Source organism: Cyprinodon tularosa, unplaced genomic scaffold (genome assembly GCF_016077235.1).
Source record: "Cyprinodon tularosa strain WSP-4 unplaced genomic scaffold, ASM1607723v1 ctg90, whole genome shotgun sequence".
Lineage (NCBI taxonomy): Eukaryota > Metazoa > Chordata > Actinopteri > Cyprinodontiformes > Cyprinodontidae > Cyprinodon > Cyprinodon tularosa.
The window spans coordinates 2,761,493-2,783,193 of record NW_024039674.1 but is presented as its reverse complement, the minus strand read 5'-3'; the positions used below and the strand labels follow the sequence as shown (position 1 = coordinate 2,783,193).

Genomic DNA, 21,701 nt, shown 5'->3' with positions numbered 1-21,701 from the left:
CATTGCACTTTTTTGCATCTGGGTCATTCCAGCGTACGGTTGCAGCGAGAGCTGGGATCTCCCAATCTCGTTTTTCAGAAGTGCTGTCCGACGTTCTGAATGCCATGTCGCCCTGACCATAGATATCCATAATAAAGGCTAGATGTCTCGTCCGCGCTGCTGGCCAATGGGGGTCGACGTCCGCACGTGGCGGCCATCTTACCACAGGCAGCTCGCTCATTCGTAGCATTGTGTTTCAATGGCGCATGTACTGAAATAACCATAACTTCCTCAATTGTCTAACTATTCTCAAACTGTTTGGTTTGTTAAAAAAAAGTCAGACATGTAGTTGTGATACTGCGCACTTAGGAATAATTATAACCATGGAATTTCATATGAAAAGAACACTGAATAGAACATACAGGTGCAATAAATATACACATGCACAAGGTATTTATGTTAAATCAATATATGCTATTAAAACTCAGTGTACAGAATGGCAACCATATATATATGGTCCCAGAAATATATATATATATATATATATATATATATATATATATATATATATATATATATATATATATATATATATATATATATATATATATATATATATATATATATATATATATAGTATATATGTATATATTATATATACTAATATATATATACAATATATATATAATATATATATATATATTGTATATATAATATATATATACAATATATATATATATATACAATATATATATTATATATATATATTGTATATATAATATATATATACAATATATATATACAATATATATATATAATATATATATATATATATATATATATATATAATATATATATATATATATTGTGTATATATATAATATATATATATTGTGTATATATAATATATATATATATATATATTGTATATATATAAAATATATATATATATATATATATAATATATATATATATATATTGTATATATATAATATATATATATATATATATATATATATATATATATATATATATATATATATATATTTTTTTTTTTTTTTTTTTTTTTTTTTTCTGGGACCATATATATATGGTTGCCATTCTGTACACTGAGATTTAATAGCATATATTGATTTAACATAAATACCTTGTGCATGTGTATATTTATTGCACCTGTATGTTCTATTCAGTGTTCTTTTCATATGAAATTCCATGGTTATAATTATTCCTAAGTGCGCAGTATCACAACTACATGTCTGACTTTTTTTTAACAAACCAAACAGTTTGAGAATAGTTAGATATAATATATATATATATATATATATATACTGTATATATATATATATATATATATATATATATATATATATATATATATATATATATATATATATATATATATATATATTGTGTATATATATAAAATATATATATATAATATATATATATATATATATATATATATATATATATATATATATATATATATATATATATATATATATATATATATATATATAAACCAAACTGTTTGTAAATCCGTCAAGAATTCAATGAGATAAGAGTATTTGTGTTCGTGCTGATCACTCACCTTACATTAAGTACCATAGAGCACACCAGAAAGCCTGCCTGTGGTAAGATGGCCGCCCGGTGATGCCGTTTGAGACTCCGCTGTAAGACATCTAGCCTTTATTATGGATATCTATGGCCCTGACGCCCTACCTGAGAACCCCGACCCCCCCCCCCTGCGCCTGTGGAGCAACATGCAAATGCTGCGGGGATGCGTACGCGAAGTAATCTCATCCACAGTCACTTCTTGTGAGCCATTTGGTATGTGCATTTTTCTACAGGCCAATACAAAACACCTGTTTTTTTTTTTTTTTACTGCAGTGAAGTAGAAATTCAGCCACATACCACCTTAGGGAATAAAGGTTGCGAAAGTTTGTTATATATATATATATATATATATATATATATATATATATATATATATATATATAATTTTTTTTTATTTATTTATTTTTTGGAGGGGGTGGGGGTGTCACTGTAAGATTTAAATTTCCTAATGCACTAGTTTGTACAAACTACAAACTACTTTGCCGCAAACCACAAAACGCGCAAAACCATCATTTAAATAGGGCGTCTCCAACAGTTTTGCACCTGCCACCAGTTACGCAATCACTCTTGTTAAATCACCCGCAAACCATGGTTCAGCCCCTCGCGCAAAATTCCAGTTTGCGAGCGCAAATTACTGCACGCAAAATTGGATCTTGATAAATCCGGCCCTAAGATGGAAATTGTGCAAAATCAGCATGAATATAACAAGTTGTTAAAGGAATAGTACACCCAAAACATGATTAGCCTTCATTTTCTACTCACCCCCATGCTGAACAACACTCTGGAGTACTTTTTTGATATCTCAAATGCATCTGGAGATCTGGGAGGCTTCTTGCTGTCTGCTGACATTCAAATAATGGAGGTCTATGGTGCCCGAGGCAGAAAGGTCCATAAAAGTCCACAAAAAACGTGTCAATATTCCTCCATACTGCTCGTCCAATGTATTCCAAGTGTCCTGAGTGGGTTGCGTCCATAATTTACTCGAAACGAAGTCATTTAGAATGTTTTTAGAGCATAAACAGTAGTGTATAGGATTTCCTAAAAGCGCGTTCACAAGTCTACGGAAACCGCGGCAGACCAAACCAGATGAAAGTGCGCATATATATATATATATATACAGTGGTGGTTATAGAGTCTTACAGCTGCTGGGAGGAAGGATCTGTGATAATGCTCTCTGGTGCATTTAGGGTGCAGCAGTCTGTCCAATCACAGAGTTGGCCTTCCTGATCAGCTTATCCAGCCGCTTTCTCTCAGCTACAGATAAGCCACTGCTCCAACAGCTCCAGAGAAGACGGCTGATAGCACAACAGAGTCATAGAAGGTCCCGCTGCACTCCAAAAGACCTCAGTCTCCTCAGCAGAAAGAGCCTCGGTGCTGTGAGTCCAGTCCAGTTTGTTATTCAGATGAACACCTAGGTCAGAGTCCACTATCTCAATGTCTGTTCCGTGGATGTTCACCGGTGTCAGTGGGGGATCTGCTTCTGTGAACGTCCACCACTCGCTCCTTGGTTTTCCCTGCATTAATCAGATGGTGGATCTGCTGACCACCAACTTCTGGGTCCACTGTCTGCACTCTGTGTGGTCCCAAACTGTGATGAGGCCAACTATGGCAGAATCGTCAGAGAACTTCTGGAGGTGGAGATCATTATTACCAGCATTTTTCAGCAATGTGTGGAAAATCCATTGAGATTCCTTGTTTCAATGATTTGAAATAATAGATGCTGATGGAACAAGAGCTCTGTGGTGAAGTTATGTCCTTGGCCACTGAGATTATAAAGACTCCCATTTTTCCAGAGGAACCAGGATTATGCATGCACTGCTACTTTACAGACCTCAGAAACTTCAATAATAACCAATGCAGTTAAATGTTACATCCAAATATAGCCAGAGTGAGACACTTTGACAAAAACTGGATCACAAGAGTATACAAATCACTCTTCCCTCAACTCACTTAATGTTCTTCTTTTTTTTTATATGAAAGAAATTTACAAAAGACTTAAAAGATGTAGATCTTTTTGAATTAGTGGAGTCATCAAACATAATCAGCCAAACTATTACAGAGGACCTTCACAGCTGTAGGTCAGAAGGTTCAGTTGTATAGAAAGATCAGTTTTAACATGGAAAAAAGAATTAGTGATATCAGAAACATTTTCTCATCGAGCTTCAAAATGCCTCCTGATGAAAAGCAACAAAATTCTTCAACTTTGTTGTGCATTCTTCACCTTTGGAAAAAGATCTCCGCATTCAAATGACACAAAGTTCATGAACCTACAAACATACAATAAGGTTAACAGATCATGTTACCTGGTTGCAAGCCAGAGATTTACTGGGTGTAGGATAGCCTTCACTCTGACTGCTTTGTTTAACTGAATTTAATGCTTAAATTTACCAGTGTGTGAAGGAACCTATGAAAAAAACTATTTCTAAATGACAAGATCAACGGGTTTGCAAAGGAAATGAGTAGGGTAAACATTCCCACCCAGACTTTTTATTTCTGGTATCTCCGTTCTGGTTTGGTTTTCACCAGGTACTCCTATTTTTCCAATTAAAAGCCATTCATTTAACTGGATATTCAAAATGTAACCCTGTAATAGAAAAGTTAACTCCAGAAAAGGAGCTCAGAAAACTGGTCTCCATCACACAGGATAGCACAGAATGGACAAGTCTGAGTATTTCAGAAAAAGCATTTAAATAAAAGCCATCCCATGAAAACACATTTAAAGTTAATAGTTAGAGCACGATAAATATTGAGTACACCCCCCCACCTATGACTACATTTTAAAGGAGACTTCTATGGAAGAAACCTGGAAACAAATTCACTCATTTACACCACTGTAAAGTTCAACTTTTATTTCACCAGTAATTCCACTGAAATAGATCTCATTTAAATGTATTTATCATGCCTATAAGAATTAGAAACTGTTTTTTAATCAATGCTTTATGCATCTTAACAGGGAGAAAAAAATTGTTTACAGTTAATTAAGACAAGACCAAAAGCAGGATATGATTTCTTCTGTAGTTTCTATTCTTATGTAATAGGAAAGCATTTCTATATCAAGCCTATAAAGTTTAATCATCAGGATACTTCAAGCATATTTCAACATAAGTTCACTCACTAAACAAACTCTACTGGGTGACGACTATTCCATGTTTGGCTTATAATGATCAAAAAAACATTAGGGAAACTAACTAACATATCAGTAAAAAAAATCCATCATGTTTTACATGTAGCTGCTTCTGTTAATATAATTATACCTTATGTGTATATGCTGTCAAACTTATTGATTTAGATTAAATTTAGCACGTTGAATATAGAAGTCAGAGCAGAAATCAAATATTTAATGGATTCCCTGCATGAAGGGGGGGGGTTAAATAATAATATAATTGCACTTTATTCATCTCACACTGGAGAAATTCACTCTTTGCATTTAACCCATCCCCTTGGGGAGCAGTGGGCTGCCATTGTGCGGCACATGGTGAGCAGTGTGGGGGTAAACGTCTTCCTCAGGGACCCACAGTGCAGGCTGTGGGGATCGAACCAGGTACTTGCAACCTTCTCAGAGCACAAGCGCACTCCTCTAACCACCTGGTATTATGAAGCAGAGCTGCTGTGACATGCTTGAACCCCAGGTCTACCTTAAACTTTTTTTCCCTCATAGCAAAATAAAGTCAATATTTTTTTTCCGAACAGATAAAAGACAATCCTTGTGGTGTTCTTTCGTCTTTTTATTAATTTTCTTCAAATCCAAGTCAACAACTTTCAGGGTCCTCGGTCAGCTCAGTGGAAAGTGAGGACGGGCTGTAGCTCCAAGAGCTTGCTTGCTCAGCAAACGGCCCTCAGATTAATACAAAAGGAAAATATTAGAGCCGCCCCTCAGCGTGACAGAGCAATCACACCGGATGAAATCAACAAAACGGCAGGAGGAGCAAAAAGAGTCAAACTAAGAAAACTACAAACAGGTTCAATGCAAACGTTTTTTTTTTTTTTCCAGTTTGGATCACCACTGAAGTGGAGCACACATTCCTAAATGAAACAAAAAATAAAATAAAATCAAACCATGTGAAAAGTGTTGATAAAGGGACTGAGTGAAATTCTGGATGCTTCTGCTAGCTGAACACTGGTATAATCTGATTATCCATCTATTCATATTTTACAGAGGCACTTTTATTCTTTCCACAGAGTATCCTCTAAATGGCTTTATTAAAGAACAGATGGATGTGAAAATGTTTACGTTTGACAGAACTGCTCTGAGCACCTGTGGCCAACTTTTTATTCATATTGGTCCCAATGTCACGAGTCCTGCAGGGAAAAAACTAAACACAGAAAACCTATTTACTCGCCTAAATGCCCAAACTGCTGATCTTAAACAGCCAGCCATGACATAGAATCTCCTAGTGAGGGCTTTTAATCAGATGGTTAAGGTGTCTGGGCTGGAGGGACATGCAGGATGAACAAATCCACCATTTAAACCTGTTAAAACTTTAAAGGAAAACGTTTGAAAGACGCATCCTTTAAGAGCTTTGACTTCTAATTTGGGTTTTGGTGCCATTTAAGGTTTTATTTCATGTTTAGAAGTCTGCTCTTCCCGCTGTAGCACTGAAGCGAGTCGTCTGGACCTGTAGGTGGAAGAAGTTTAGGTAGCTATTTATTTCTGAACCATCCCAATTTAACAACTTAAATAGAGGCAGAAAACTCTTTGAAGTCTCTATGAGGCTCTTGGAGGTCAATCAGAAAAGAAACTAGGCTCAGATTCTGGCCCATTTACACCAGCAGGAGCATAAAAACAAAAGAAGAGGAGGTTCTGGGGAGGCGAGCACCAGTTGTTTCTAGAGCACCTCGCAGCAAAAGGAGAGGAAATTAACTAGCGATTAAATAAGCTACATATTCTGCTGCTCAAGTTCAAACCAGTAGAGTTAAAACTTACCGGACCTTCTTTCTGCTATCAATAGAAGCCACTTCTCAAAACTGGTGACTGAATTTACTACTAAAAATATAAATTGTGGAGCATGAAGCTGGATTTTCTCTGCAGCTCTGAGGCTTCTAAGGTCCGAGTTTAAGGGGAGCGATTGTACTGTGAGGGATTTTCCAGAGCTGTGAGAGAGTGCGATCTGAAGAATCAAAATTAAGTTACACGCTACAATCTGGTAATAATAATAATAAAAAAAACTCAATTAAATAACATCATCAAAGGAATTTATATGCATCAAGATTCTTTAAGAGTCCCCGTGAGAAGGAAATGAACGCAAATGTGAAGAAAGATGTGAAAGTTGGGTCTTTGCTGTCCTTCTAAATCACAGCAGGCTTTATTCGACTTATTATGGAAAATATCTGAACAGCTGAGGCTCCAAACAGAGGAGAGCTGCGGAAAGGAGGGAGAATATTACAAACCATATTAAATCGTGTCAAAGTCAACTTTCTTTTTTAAAGATTGGGTAAACAAGCGCATCCTTCTGAGCCTGCAGCAGCCAGTCGGAGCTGGACAAAAAAAATGATGATGAGGTGGTTGTTGGAATCTTTCGGCTGGATCATGTGAAGGGAGGACTTTCAGCGTGGAAGTTCTGTGGAGGGTTTTTAACTGCGGGGCAGGCTGCAGATATCACAGTGCTCTGTGCCGGGCTGGTTCATGAAGGTGCAGTGGGGGCAGGACCACATGGCGGCGGAGGAGGATGGAGCCGCAGGACCGCCCATCGCCTCGTAAGCCAGAGAGCTGGATGGCTGCCCGCCCACCGTACCTGGAGGAGGGGGGAGGAGCAGGTTAGAGGATGGAGCCCTCATCTAGAGCATTTCTAAATTAAACAGAGCAAACTTAATTTTAACCAGGGGAAACTCCAAAAAAAAAAAAAAATTATAAACAATCCACTGGGCTTTGTATCCAAGTTTAAAGACGTTTCGCTTCCCATCCAAGAAGCATTTTCAATTCAAAATGTCAGGAATAGCGTTGAGTTCGCGGTTTTATACAGTGGCCCTAAAAAAAGTCTTTTTGTTTTCAAAACAAAGTCTTGATTTTCAAAGAAAAGAAATTAAATTAAAGCAATTTAAATGAATTTTCACAATAATATTAATGTTCAGTTGAATCCAATAATAAATGCTGTTAATTACAACGAATGGAGACATAATAGCATGAATTAAACACCTGAAAAATGTTTGTGAGAAATGTGCCAGGAATAAGTGGGAAACTATATATTTTTTTTAAAGTCTTCATTAACAGATTCCTTTAATCCCGAGGAGACTCACTGCAGAGCTGCTCGATGGTGGCCCACTGCTCGGACTTCTTCCAGGTCTGTGCCAGCTCCTCATTGGACGTCTTCACTGCGTCGAGGAGAAGACCGATGCTGTCCTGCAAACAAAAACACCAACCAACGTTCAGCGGTTCTGAATGCTGATCGACAAACAGCTTGAGATTAAATTTCCATATAAAACATTTTGCTGCAAAAGAAGGGAGGAAGTAAACGCCTCTCCTGAGGGCCAGAGTGGCTGTAGGCGAACCCAGTCCCATGATTGTATGACAGGAGGGTGAGACGATGACAGTTTCTACATGAGGAAGGCATTTTTATTCTTTAGTTAAACATCCCACTGGTCTCTGAAAGTATCCTCCCTGCTCTCCACCAGCTGTCCTGACTGTAACCCGGAGAACGGAGCTGGGACGTCTATTAGACCTCATATGGCTAAAAATCGGGGAGAAAATCCAAGCAAAGATTGTATCATTAGAAAACCTATGGATTCTGTTGCTGTGTCCGTAATGGCATTGTGAACTTTGACCTTAAAGTCAGTATTAGTTTACGTTAGCTGCTCATCCTCATGGTGTTTTCTCTGTCAGCATCACATCTACTCAAAGGTAAAGTCACCTCTAGATGTGGGAAATATTTACAGCAAAGCTTTCTAATCTCTAACCGTCCTCTGCTGGAGCTAAAGCCACGTCTGTTGAAACTTTAAAAGCTCAATGTGCCCCATCAGCTGACGTTTCTGCTTCTGCTTGCTCAACACAAAACATTCAGGAAGGGAGCATCTCCATTATCTCTGCGTGTTTTATTACATATTCTGCTTCCTTTGGTCAAAGTGTTTTCAGTTTTAAATTCCACCTTCCTGTTATGAAAGGGCCAGACAAACAGAGCAGGGGCCCCTTTTATTCAAAGTAAATCAGCCACTCATTTAGCTCCAGCTTTTGGTGCAGAAATATTAGGAGTCTGATGAAGCATGTGTAACAGACTCATCTTCATTTGTCTTATTCTGTTGCTGAGCTGCTTCCTCCATGATTAGTCTTTAAAAAGTCTGATCTCCCTATTAAACTTCCTACATCCTGCTTTTGTGCATTTTTACTAAACCAATAAGATATTTTCAACAATTAAATACTCCTATTTATCCATTATTACTTTTATTTGATCCCCTTTCAACTGTGGGCTTTGTAAATTTACCATCATAACATTTTTGACTTCCAGCTTTGTTATTGTTATTTAACTGTCACAAGTATAGAGCAACAAAATTGACTCTCTGCATTTAACCCATCCCCTTGGGGAGCAGTGGACTGCTATCGTGGGGCGCCCACTTGGTCTTTGCTAAGGGACCCAGAGTGGCAGTCTGTGGGAGTGGAGCTTCAACTCCTCAGGATTCCAAGCTCTATGCCCTAACCACTAGGCCACCAATAATTAAAGCCACAGGGAGTCATTTTCAGCAACATCTACCTGGCAGCTCTGTGCTGCCATAGTGCAAAGATGTCTACCTCCATAAATATGTAACATTTCTATCAGTAAATAAATTTTCACCAGAGGTGTCAAGTAACGAAGTACAAATACTTTGTTACTGTACTTAAGTACACTTTTTAGGTATCTATACTTTACTCCATTACTTATTTTTCTTCCTACTTCCGACTTCTACTCATTACACTTTCACACAAGTACTTTCTATTCCTTACACTTTTAAAACATTACTCGTTACTCTTGGCTTCGGTTTAATGTTTATAAATATTTATTTTACGTCATGTGAGCCATCCAATGCATATCATTGGTTCCATCCATATCTAGTGAAAACTAGTGTAATTGGATGAGTCATATAATGCAAACACTCATTGGTTAGCTAAAGGAAATCATCAGAAGCAAGCAGGTGTTTTCAAACTGCAAACGTGAATTATATATGCCATGCTACAATGTAGGATTCAGAAAAAGATGTTGAAATGTCTGATAGGTCAGACACAGGCGAGAGCGTTTTGGGAGATGGAGACCAACAGGACTTCCCTCATCCTGGGCCCTATCTCAAAGAATATTTGGAAATAGTCCAAATATTCAGCTTTCAATTCATATAGTGGAATCTGGCTGTTTTTTTTCTAAAGGTTAATTTATACGTTTATACTTTAAGTAGTTTATGGAGCACATACTTTTTCACTTTTACTTGAGTAAAGAGGTCAAGTTGATACTTCTACTTTTACCAGAGTGTTTTTAAACTGCAGTATCTATACTTCTACTTAAATGGCAAATGTGTGTACTTTTGAAACCAGTGAATATCACACTGTAAATTTAATGGCTCACCTCTAAAATTTGGGCATTAAAGGTGTGGATATTAGACTTTCTGCTCTCCTCTTTCTATGCAGACAGGAGCAATCCCTTCAGGACTACTGGCTCCTGTTTCTGACACTGAATCTTACTCGAAATATACACTTCAGGACAAATCTCCCTTTACAAATCCCTGAGATATATTTAGATTAAAGTAACACAGAAACGTCTTGAACCTCAGGGCACTCTTCATGTAGAGAGCAGGTCTACACCAATCAGTTTAACTAATATTCACTCAGTCCATAGAAACTATCTGCCCACTGCAAACTCCCCCAGCTCTGTAATGTGGCATCATTTTTTAGATTGAATTAAAATGTTATACAGTTTACTGCATCACAGCTTATTCTCTTTTTGACTTAAGCATTCTCCGTGCCCTCCTCCCCACTCTCTTTATTTTTTGTCTTTCAAACACCTCTAATCATAGCGCTGGACGATCCGGCCAAAATTTATATCATGATTTGTTTGGACACAACATACCTTTGACATTTATACGACAATTATTTTTTCCAGTCAATCAAAAATCCTTAAATGTAGGATTTTAGTAGTATTTCCCTAAAAAAAAAAAAAACACCTCAAACAGCAAGTAAAATCTGTAACGTCAGTCGGGGATAAATGCTGTAATTACAGACTGTAACGTAAATGATGTATCTGAAATTTATAACATTGAGGTGCAGCAAAAAAAAAAGTAAAACAAAAGAGAGAGAGCCAAAAAAAAAGGAAAAAAACAAACAAGAAAAAAAAAAGAAAAAAAAAAAAGAGCGTTGGTCCAGTAAAACCAACCCTTACAGCCAAAGCTGGAAATCAGCAGGAGTGATAGGGTTTGTAAGGCTGACTCACCCTCAGAGGCATGACTTCGTTGGTGACGAGGAAGAGGAGCAAATGGAAGTCTGAGACGATGTTCAGGAATGACACAGAGGAGCACTGGGACAGGTACATGGCTAGACTGTGGAAATCCTGTAAAAAAACAAAACATTCAGCTTCACTAAGAACGTCCCTTTGAGGGTTTCCATATTTGGAGCTTTGAGCACAGCCAGGCTCTGAGGAGATGTGAAAACAATCAGAGCTGGGAAGGAAACTTAAAAACGACTTACTTGTGTTTCTCCGAGGATGTCACGATTTTCAATCGGGAAGCGTTGTGTGGATGTAAAGGTGTACTGAGGATCCTTTGGGAAAGTCGTGGTTATCTAAAAAAATATATATTTTCAAATGCATTTTAAAAAGTAACCTTAAAGTAATCAGATTGACAAGATGAGTAACAAGCAGACTCACGTCTATGATTAGATACTCGACAGGAAGAGGCCGAGCCAGAAACGTGACGTCATTCCCAAATTTATCTTTGTCCTGTTGGGGAAAATAAATAAACAAAAAAAGCAAACCAGATAAACAAAAATATACCTAACTGGAACTAATGTGTCTGATTAAATCCGCTGCAGTGCTTTATTTCCACAGTGAGCGGCAGAGTCTCACCTTGTAGAAAACGTCGGGAACATATTGCTCCGGGCTGGACTCTTTGGCGTAGCCGAGCTCAGGGGCATCTTTACAGGGCAGCAGGCATTCATCTCTGACCAGCGCCATGCACTGATTGGATACCTGGTAACCTTCAAAGTGGACCTGATTATCTGGACCTCCTGCACACAGAACATGCAAACAAAAACACTGATCTGACCTCTGTAATAGACCTTTAAAATAAAATTAAAAACAATAAAAAATATGCAAGTCAGGTGATAATTTTCAGAAGAACCAAACAGAAATCAATATTTTTGGTTTTCTTTCACTACTGAGAGCAGAGCAACGCCACAAGCTGAGCTTCTCTGCTTAGCTTCACATGCTAGCTAACTTTGAAGTAAGAAAAATAGAAGCACAGCAATCAGTAATATGGAGTGGAAACCCCGCCACCCCAGGACCATTACTGTATATGAAATAACATGCATTGAAGGATTTGTTTGTGATTTATCACCATAAAGAGAAAAAAAAAAACTTTATCAAGCAGTCAACCTGTAGCAACGACGGTCACAAACTTGGATCCAAAGAACCCGTCTCTAGAAAGCTTGCAGGGGTTTGAGTGTTGGTTCTGGAAATATCCAGCCGTGATGCACTCCTCAGCGCTCAGATAAAAGGAGTCCTAAGAGACGAGTGAGAACTTTTTAATCACAGAGGAAAACAGCATCATAGTGACACTGTTGACCTTTAACCTCACCTGGTTTCTTGAGTAGCGGACGGTTCCTATCCTGGTATCCTCAGACAGCAGGTCTGTGAAGATCCAGCCCACCTACAAAACACAGAGAGAAAAACTATAACAACTCCTTTGTTATCTTAGACCAAATAATATGCATGCAGAGATGAAAAAATATAAATTAAAGCGTGAAAACATTTGTTGGAATCTTTAAATCTACGCATCAAGACTTGCTCCATGTTAATGAGTCTGAAAATGAATCTACAGCTTCAGCAGAATAAAAAAACTCAATGAATAAATCACATTTTATTTGCAGTAATAGTGAGAGACAAAGACAATAAATCTGATTTGGCAGCTTAGAGTCTGGCATTTAGAGCAACCATAAATCTGCCTTGATGCCAAAGATCGATGTTGCATGTCTTTGAAAACCACATCTGATCCACAGAGCATACAGCAGGGGAAGCAGACCCACCTTGCAGAGCCCCAGTTTTGCAGCGATTTCATCTACAGCTGCAGCTTTGGGATCCTCCAAAAGTTCCAGACTGTTCTGGGTCGCAGTCTGACAGATCACAAAATGATAAGTTAAACCTTCTCCATTAATATGAGGGCCAACGTCAGAGAATTAGGTTAGTTTGGGAAGATCTGTGGGGCTTTCATCACCTGTGGGGGCTCATAGATGGCAGCAACCTCAGCTCGGATTCCCAGCGGGATGTCTGTGTGCTCCGTGTACCGTCCATACAAGTAACCCATCCTCTGACTGCCTGTTTTCCTCCAGAAGTCCAAGAAACGGTCGGCGATGGTGTGATTCTCAAACATGATGTTGTCGACATGTCTGTATTTCTGTGAGGAGCAGAGAAGCAGTAGTTGCTATTATGCAATGTGCACACCAAACACGATTGAAACAGCAGGTTTACATGAAGGGTCAATGGTTGAAGCGCATCACAAGGTCCTGCAGCAGCAGGAGCAGCGCATCTGGACGCATGAGCAGCTGAAGTAGTGCCTCATGAGCTTTTAAGCTTCTGAGGCGTGTGGCGCGCTTCACAAGCAGAAGCTGCTGGAGCTGGAAAATTTTATTTCTGCTGCTCAATGCGCCACATCTACCAGTCAGAGAAGCTGATCTGGGAGCTGACAGGGAGACAGACACAGCACTGCTTATGCAGATCGCTATGATCACTCCCCTGAAACAGTTTATTAACGCCTAAATTAACTAAAAATGTCGAAACCTGCCTGCAAAATATGTTTGCTTTTATTATTCTGGTGCGTTTAGTTTGTACCACAAATAAAACCACCAACATCTACTTCCAGCTACAACCAACACTAGCTGCTGCTGGGAATATATTAAAACTACCTTTTACCCACTTATAAGAGTAAATATAGCAAAGCAGCTCTCTGCCATTGAACACAGAAGCAGCAGAAGCATCAGACACATCTGGATACACTTTACAGAACACGCTTCAGGAGCTTTAAGGATGGTCTTGATGAGCGCCTGACCTTAATGCGGACAAGCTTCAAAAATGAAGCAGCAGGCACTTTTTGCTGTCCAAAGCGCATCTGGTGTGAACTTAGCATTAGGGTTTGGATTGTATGCAAATAGCTAACCTGCCTGATATTCTAGAGTTTTTACATTTCTCTAAGGTTGTGATTAAGTTCTGTGGTATTAGATGAAACGATTCAGGATCAGCTTCCCATGCCTCGCACACTGCAGCATCATGGATCTGATTTCAAGTTAAGTGAGGAATGTTAAAGGTATAAAATAATATTCTCAGGAAAAAAACCTTGACAACTTTGTCACAAATGTCCCACATTTTTCCAAATGATACTAAAACTATCACCATAAAATCCAATAAACCCATCAGATATTTCTATGCTACAACATGCAGATGCTTCCTGCACTAATCTAGATGGACCAACTCAGCATGCTAAAAGCTGACTAAACCCCAGTCATCTTCTGATTAACGGGCACTTAGATAATTGACCTTTTGTGGGAAGGCATGGAGATGGAATATTTTTCCACATATGGCCCGTTAATTCACAAATATGAAACAAACCAACGAGATATGTTTGAGTGAAGATTTACAAAGCGACAGCTTCCTTATATCTCTACATTAGTGAAGGAAATATAAACACAGCAGCTTCTTTTGTAGTTAAAACAGACTCTTAATTTGGTTGAAAAAAAAAAAAAAAAAAGGAAAATGTTGGTTTATTGATTACAAAGTGTTTTGTTCCTTCCAGCTGCTATTGTCTAGTGATTGTTATGAACCTAATTAGTATTATTGGATTTAGGTTGCAGTTTTCCTTGGGATGTGGAGAGAACCACGGAGCCGCACCTGTCTGTTCAGAGTGATGGCGCTGGGCTGGCACTTGGTGCAGATTCCCTCAGGCCAGGGAGGATGACCCTCACATCCTGACTTTATCTTACAGCTGATGTTCTCCAGAGCTGCAAACTTCCCTCTGTTAGCATCGGGAAAGAGTTAGTCTCTTACACAGAGAGCCTTAACATATCTGCTAGTAGAATTAAAACCAGACGCCTTACTTATCAGCTCCACCGGTCAGTTTGCGAAGATACGCGTGGAAAGACATGTGCTTCACCGGCGGGTCCAGGTGGTTCAGATAGTCTTCGTCAAAAGGCTGGAAAAGACAGAAGCTGCATCCTTCAGCATTTTGCTTGTTAACATTTTTATCCCATCAGTTTTATTATGAAAGACTGGCTGTTACCTCTAACGGTACACAGTGCACACATTTTCCGAGGGCACCATGATGACATCTGGAACAAAACGGAGATTTATGAGCTTTTCCACATCTGCTTTTGATTTAAATGTCTGCGGCCGTTCCGTCGGTCTTACAGCTGGGGGTCTTTGTTCCTGTAGATCTTGCCGTCCTGCTTTGCCAGATACTGATCTATCTCATCCTCCTGTACCTGTGGTGCAGAGGATGACCGAGGGATTAACGAGAACGAAGAGGAGGACGAAGAGGAGGATGATATAGACGGCAGGGATGAAGATGAGTGCGAGGTCGCCGTGTCCATTCCTTCCCCTGAAGAGGAGGAGGACGCGGAGGGGAACAGAAACAACATGTCCCCATGCCTGCAAGGAAAACATAAAAGCAGCATTGAAACAAAAAATGAAAAAGCAAAAAAAAAATCTCCATAAAGAAAACCCTACCAGTGGCTGCATTTAATTTATTTTATGAATCTAATTTAATTGTATTTAAACATACATAAAATAAAACCAACATTTCCTGCACAAAAAGTTTGACAGTAATACATCTATTGATATCTAATAAAAAATGTTTAATCTAAGCTTCAGAAATAATGACACTCAAGGGTAGAAAAAAAAAACTCTGTCCAAATACTGCCTATACTTTGTGTTCAGAATCTGAATGAATTGACTCTGGATAGATTTAGCCACTAGGGGGCGCTAGACCTATAACTTCCAGGTTTATCACCCCTGAAAGCCACTGGCAACACAGCACTGTCACAAATTCAACTAACTCCCTCTCTGTGTTTTGGAATCTGCTAGCAGACGACGTTGGACCAATAGATTAACAAGAGGTGGACTTAATCATAAAGACAAAGACACGTTCAACCCTCTGGATTAAATCCTACATCGGAGAACTAAACCATATTTAATCAGCCAAGTGTCTTCTCTGTTCGTTTCTAAACAACTTTTAGCGTAGTTGGCACTCAGGTTTAAGGTGAGCTCAGACTGCCATAAACTGATACAGTATACAGTGATGGATCCGACCCTCTTTAGTAACACGGGCAAGTTTTTAACAAGAGCAGCAAGTGCTTTTTATCGACCTGATAAATCATGTAATATATCTTAAACTGAGTGATGCTCCAAAGTGTCACTTAAAATGTAGTAGCCTATACTACTATACAAGTAGTTCTCTGTGAGATTCCAAACATTATATTGTGAGGACAACAAAGTTAAAGTTAGTTTCGATCTTGTTTCGCTCCACTTGTGAGCAGAAAATTCAAAGATCCAAAGTCCAACTATAGTCTGAATGCGTAGTGGGATTTTCTGAAAAGAATCTGAATCTAGCATTAATGAAATCCAGGTAAAGGTTTGTTAGAAATAAACAGGAGCATAATAAATAATACATCATTATGACACATTATTACTCATATTTACTATTATTAATACAAAATAATTAATTAAATACAATTTATGAGTGACATAGTGACTGATGCAAAAGCTCTTCTTAACAATACAGCCAATCAGGCAATCAATCTAATTGCTCCAGTCGGCCCTTGAGGGCCGCTGTCCTGCAGGTTTTACAGGTTTCCCTGCTGCAGCACAGCTGTTTTCCATTGCTAGCTGATTAACAGGCTTTTGCTGAACCTCAATCATGAGAATCAGCTGTGCTGAAGCAGGGAGACGCAACTTTATGCATCACTGGTATACAGTAACATCATTTAAAAAAAATCGAATGCCTAATTGCTAATAACTTTATTTGAATTCATTCTTTTAATTTCAAATTTTTTTAGAAGTACTTGTTTATCTTCTGTGATCAGATTTCAGCTCATCGTAAGCTTTCCTTCGAAAAAAACAACATTTGATTTCCTTGAACTTACTTGATCTTTAGCAAGCTGAGTGTTTTGTTCTGGGACAGAATCTCTCCGGTCTTGTTGCGGTTCAGATAAACCGAAAAGCCATTGGAATTAAACCCAAACTCTTTGGCCACCTGTAGGAGACAATAACTGTTATCAAACCTACCAAAGTTAAAACTACAAGACGTAACCTCTGAATATTTCCTGAAGAATAACACCAAATACTATTTGTTCAATAAAGGATAATATTAGTCACTCACTGCAGATCAATAGAGAGATTGTTGAGATAAAACCTCCTGTCACAGCAAGATTTAGACCAGCGTATCCCTGATGTATGAAAAATCTGACAAAAAAACGCTGGCATCCTTTGGGTAAGTTAAAGTACATTTTGTATAACTTATGAGCCCGCTAAAGCACGTTGACATACGGCAAGAAATTTTGAGCCCTACATATGCCGGCGTATGCTCATACGCGGCGTCTAGCTTATGCAAAACCTATGAGTAACTTGTGCATAACTGATGCGTAACTTATCAAGAACTTATCTCCGACACATTTCAACGTATCTGACGTGTTCCAGACAACCGCTGAACGTGTTTCTAACTTAGAGCTACTGTATAATGGCGTATTGGCAGCGTTTTGGTTTAAAAGGAGGTTCTCCTCCAGACTGCATCCCCATCATAGGGTGAGCGTGATGGATCCTCGCTGCGTTCCCGCCCACGACCAACAAACTTCCTAGCAGGCATGATGCCGCATCTGATGATACTACAAACTTTCTTTTTATTTATTCTTTTTTCTTTTTTGGCAGGCGGTAAACAGCAGCTAGGTTTAAACCGTGATCAAAGAAATATTTTTATACAGGCCGAGCACCTCTGGGTACATTGCTGCTCCCCTCAGGACATTGGCTTCTGCATCATTTCATTGGCATTACGCTGCCTTGCATTATGCATAAGTTAGGCTGTCGTTGGACATACGCTCTGGACTCGTTATGAGTACCCTATGTATACGCCCTAAATTAAAAAAATAAATAGAAAGTTTAGCATATGCCAGCGTTTTAGGAGATTCTGGGACCTCGGGCATACGCTATCTAAATCGTCAAGGTGTGATAGGGCCCTAACCGACCGTCTCCCAGTGAAATCAGAGGATGGGTAGAGAATAAAGGGTCTGTTCTATAGAACGCTGTGGGCCCCATCACTAGTGGAACAAAGCCAGGCTGCCGCTGGCTGGATCACAATGCTTTACATGACAGCCACAAATGCCTGATCTCTATCAATCTGATCTTAAGACGCCAACGGATATTCTAACATGTTTATCATAGAGTTCATTAGAAGCTTTGAGAAACAATTTTCACGTCCCTACAAGAAATGAATTCAATATTTTTAATCTTTAAAGTGTGTCTCTAATCAAACGGACACAACCTACATCCGCCATAATTTCAGCAGCAATCCCAGCTGCAGCGCCGACTCTGCTCATAAGTTTCAGGTTGTTCTTCTGGCAGGTGATCAGCAGCAGCAACCTGCTCCTTCCATTGATCTGAAGGCTGCAGCATCCTGCAGCCCTACAGATACATGCATTTTTGATGAGGCTCAGACGCAACGCCCTGCAGGAGTTTGATCTATTTTAGGTGGATGCTTCAAACACAGCTATAATTATTACTCAAAGTATTTAGGTTAAGCTCATGAACAAAAATGAGGCACAAGCGAAACTATATTAAACGACCAGATAAGTCATGTCTGAACTTAAAAAAGAAAAGCCTGTCAAACCGCTATGAAGACAAGCATGGAAATATTCTGATTGGAAATTTCCACACAGGCCACTGTCATTAGTGGAAGCCAGGAGGGCTCAGAGAAGCAGCACAGGACTGACAAGCCAAACCAGAGAAAAGCTAAGAAAAACAAAACAAGTAGAGCTTGCACTTCTTTTCTTGATGGGGTTTTTATCTTTATGGTAAGAAAAAAGGAGAATCTGTGTTTTTGTAAAATGCCAAAACTAATAACTGCCAGGATTATCACTGTCCCGCTGTGTCAGTGCAAAAATTCTCCTTAGAAAGAAGGGCTCTAAATACAGAATCAAAAACCACTCTGTCAATCCTGGCATCACTAAGGCTGAAAGCAATGCTTTTGACACAATGGAACGTTGTTTACATTTGCAGATACAGTCTGTTTGGATAACAAAACCGAGAAACAATTGAGAGTTAAGAAAAACAACAACATACTAAAAAGCTGTCAGCATGCAGTTTAAACCTCTTAAGCTCCAGACCGGACGAATCACAACGCAGGAGGTTGAAGTTTACGCTAGTGTCAGAGTCACCCGTAATGTGACAGCACTTAACTGCAACCTTAACAGTCCAGATTGCAGCAACAGCAGAGGTCCTTATTATGTCCTGATTGAACTGGATATATCTTTTAACATTTTAATAAGTGGCTGTTGTGAAAGATTTTCTTTTTTTTTTTTTATATACGTTTTTCTTTAACATCTTTTGTAATCTGATTAACAATAACCTGTTTTCTGTGTGTCAATCAACCTGTTTTCTGCCTTTATAATCGGCTATAACAGCTTCTTTAGAGACTGGCACAGCTTCATTCAGTCTGTCTGTAAAGCTAGCCAATATGGCCTATTTTTGGTTTAAATTATAGAAATGAGAACAACTGATACACAAATCCTATCCACTAATAATAATAATCTACACATTTTCCGCAGGTTTCGGGTCTATTTTTACTTTAGCACATTTGCATGAGTACTTGGGGACTATTTATAGCTGCTATAATTAATGATAATTTGATGTAAGTTTTGTATGATCTATACAAACTGTAAGCTAATGTTGTTATGTCAGCTAAATAAAAACTACCCATCAGTACAAGTATTCTCCAATTTATTTTAATTTGATGAGAGGTTATGATCTCACATATCAAATAGGATTTAACTGGCCGAAAAATTGTTCAGACTGGAACCCAGAGTGTAATAAAAATCTAGATTCTTGTTTTCATGTTCATAAATAATAAATCCATCACACTTATGTGTGTTATGTTGTAAATAAAGGCAGTTTAGTTGATGGGAGAAAAAAAAAAGAATAAAATGTAAATAAGCTGAAACAAAGCAAGGCTGATCACTTTATGTAGTTTTGAATACAGTGGAATCTGCTTATAGTGATCACGGATATAGTAATCAACCGCTTATAGTGTTCAAAATGCTTGGGACAGAATCATTTCTATACAAATGCTGTTTAAATAATTTGTTTCTAGTAATCAAGAAATCTGCTTATAGTGTTCATTTTTGGCCATTTTATGAATGTAAACATGTGCAAAAATAATTAATAAGTGGATCGAAAGTGATGACGGCACTCTGGCGTCATCGCGGAGGTACAAGAGCACTTTGGTGCGGGTAGCAGTGTAGGAATGCAGTTTGCACTTTAAAAGACTGGTCTCTTGCATGTTGGTTTCAAAAACTTTGACCTTTTACATCATTCAAGAAGTGACCTCGGTGTTGGTGAACACTCTGATCCAGGGAACCCTGGATAGCCTATGCAGTTATCTTTAATGCTGTTGTTCTATGAAACTGTTTCTTTCAAACTTCAGAATGCACCGGCAGCACCAGGCTACCAGAGTTAGGTCTGCTCACAGCACAGTATACTGTAACTAAACTTGCATGGTACTGTAATAAAATTCAGTAAATGTGGAAGCTATCCGTTTCATTTCATTTTTCTCATTGAAAAAACACACAAATGGCATTTAGATGATATTCTGAATGAAAAATAAGTGAAATATCAGGAAATTTAGATATAGTAATCAACCTTTTGTAGTGTTCAAATTGGTTCTGGACCAATATGATCACTATAAGTGGATTCCACTGTAGTAGACCATACTACACAGATAATCCCAACGTGGCAGTCCTTTGTATCTGCATTTTGTACCTTTTTCAGAAAAGCAGCTGCCGTCTCTCTTTTGGTAGAAGGAATTTTCTTCATCCCATCTGGAGACTGCACCCTGATGATCTGCATTATAAAACATAAAGGTTAATTGATGGAGTATATATATATATATAAAATCTCATCTACAATTGTTTATTTACACAAGCACCCCCTTTTCTATAGGATTCCCCACATCATTTGGAAAAACATGGAGTTTTCTCCCCCTCAGCACAGAGGGGTCATGAATTTATGTCAACAGTGACAATGCAAAAAAATACATAATTTGTGTTCATGGATTTTTCTGTATTGTTCATGAAACCATCTCGGGATTATAAACACGACATTGTCATAAAATTACACTACTTCTGTTTCTGTTCATCTGCGCTGTTTCAATTTAAACTAATACATCAGTTAGCTTCCATTAAATCCATCAAGAAGATTTCTGCTAAATTACAATTAAAGAAGGTGAATACTTAAAGCTGAGAGTGGATTGTATTTTATTCTTTAAAATATCTATGTTATTCGAAGCTTTCGTGTGAACAATTGTGATTTATTTTTACTCGGATGTCCTAAATGGAGCTATGAGCTAAGTTTAGGCAGTAAGCTGAGGAGGCCGCAGCCCCTCTGCTAGCGTTAGCTGACGGAGCTAATTCTGCTGCCTCATCGTTCGGGACTCTAACCATTAAACATACCAAGCCGTTCGGATACTTACAATATTATCCCCCATGACGCCCAGCTCGGAGCTCCAGGTGGACACCGTTGAGCTGCGATACAGTTGCTGCAAAAGTCACGAAGCGTCACTCAGTAGCAGTCGGCAAAACTCCAAACACCGGTGTTACACACATTGAAACCCGACTGTTTACGACAAAATACAGCGTTGCACTTTCCGACCACAGCGATGACACCGCCATCTTGGACAGGGAAAATCTGACT

At 38.5% G+C, this 21,701-nt stretch overlaps 1 protein-coding gene across 1 annotated transcript; it reads right to left on the bottom strand.

Moving 5' to 3' along the window:
- Window positions 1-6,857: 6,857 nt before the first annotated feature.
- nploc4 (NPL4 homolog, ubiquitin recognition factor) lies at window positions 6,858-21,663 on the bottom strand. The gene is made up of 17 exons (XM_038274152.1): window positions 21,481-21,663; window positions 20,772-20,852; window positions 16,889-16,998; window positions 15,156-15,395; window positions 15,028-15,076; window positions 14,846-14,940; window positions 14,640-14,763; window positions 12,973-13,152; window positions 12,785-12,871; window positions 12,337-12,408; window positions 12,135-12,261; window positions 11,607-11,767; window positions 11,409-11,480; window positions 11,231-11,323; window positions 10,977-11,093; window positions 7,831-7,933; window positions 6,858-7,328 (listed from the first exon to the last, which is right to left on the bottom strand). The coding sequence occupies exons 1-17, from the start codon at window positions 21,493-21,495 to the stop codon at window positions 7,168-7,170; spliced, it is 1,887 nt and encodes a 628-aa protein (XP_038130080.1). The 5' UTR covers window positions 21,496-21,663; the 3' UTR covers window positions 6,858-7,167.
- Window positions 21,664-21,701: the final 38 nt, after the last annotated feature.

Coding starts and splice junctions, on each gene's coding strand:
- nploc4 (XM_038274152.1), bottom strand. Junction 13,153..14,639: donor CCATCACTCTGAACAGACAG/GTGCGGCTCCGT, acceptor TGCTCCTCACAG/AAATACAGACATGTCGACAA. Junction 11,094..11,230: donor ACATCCTCGGAGAAACACAA/GTAAGTCGTTTT, acceptor GTTTTTTTACAG/GATTTCCACAGTCTAGCCAT.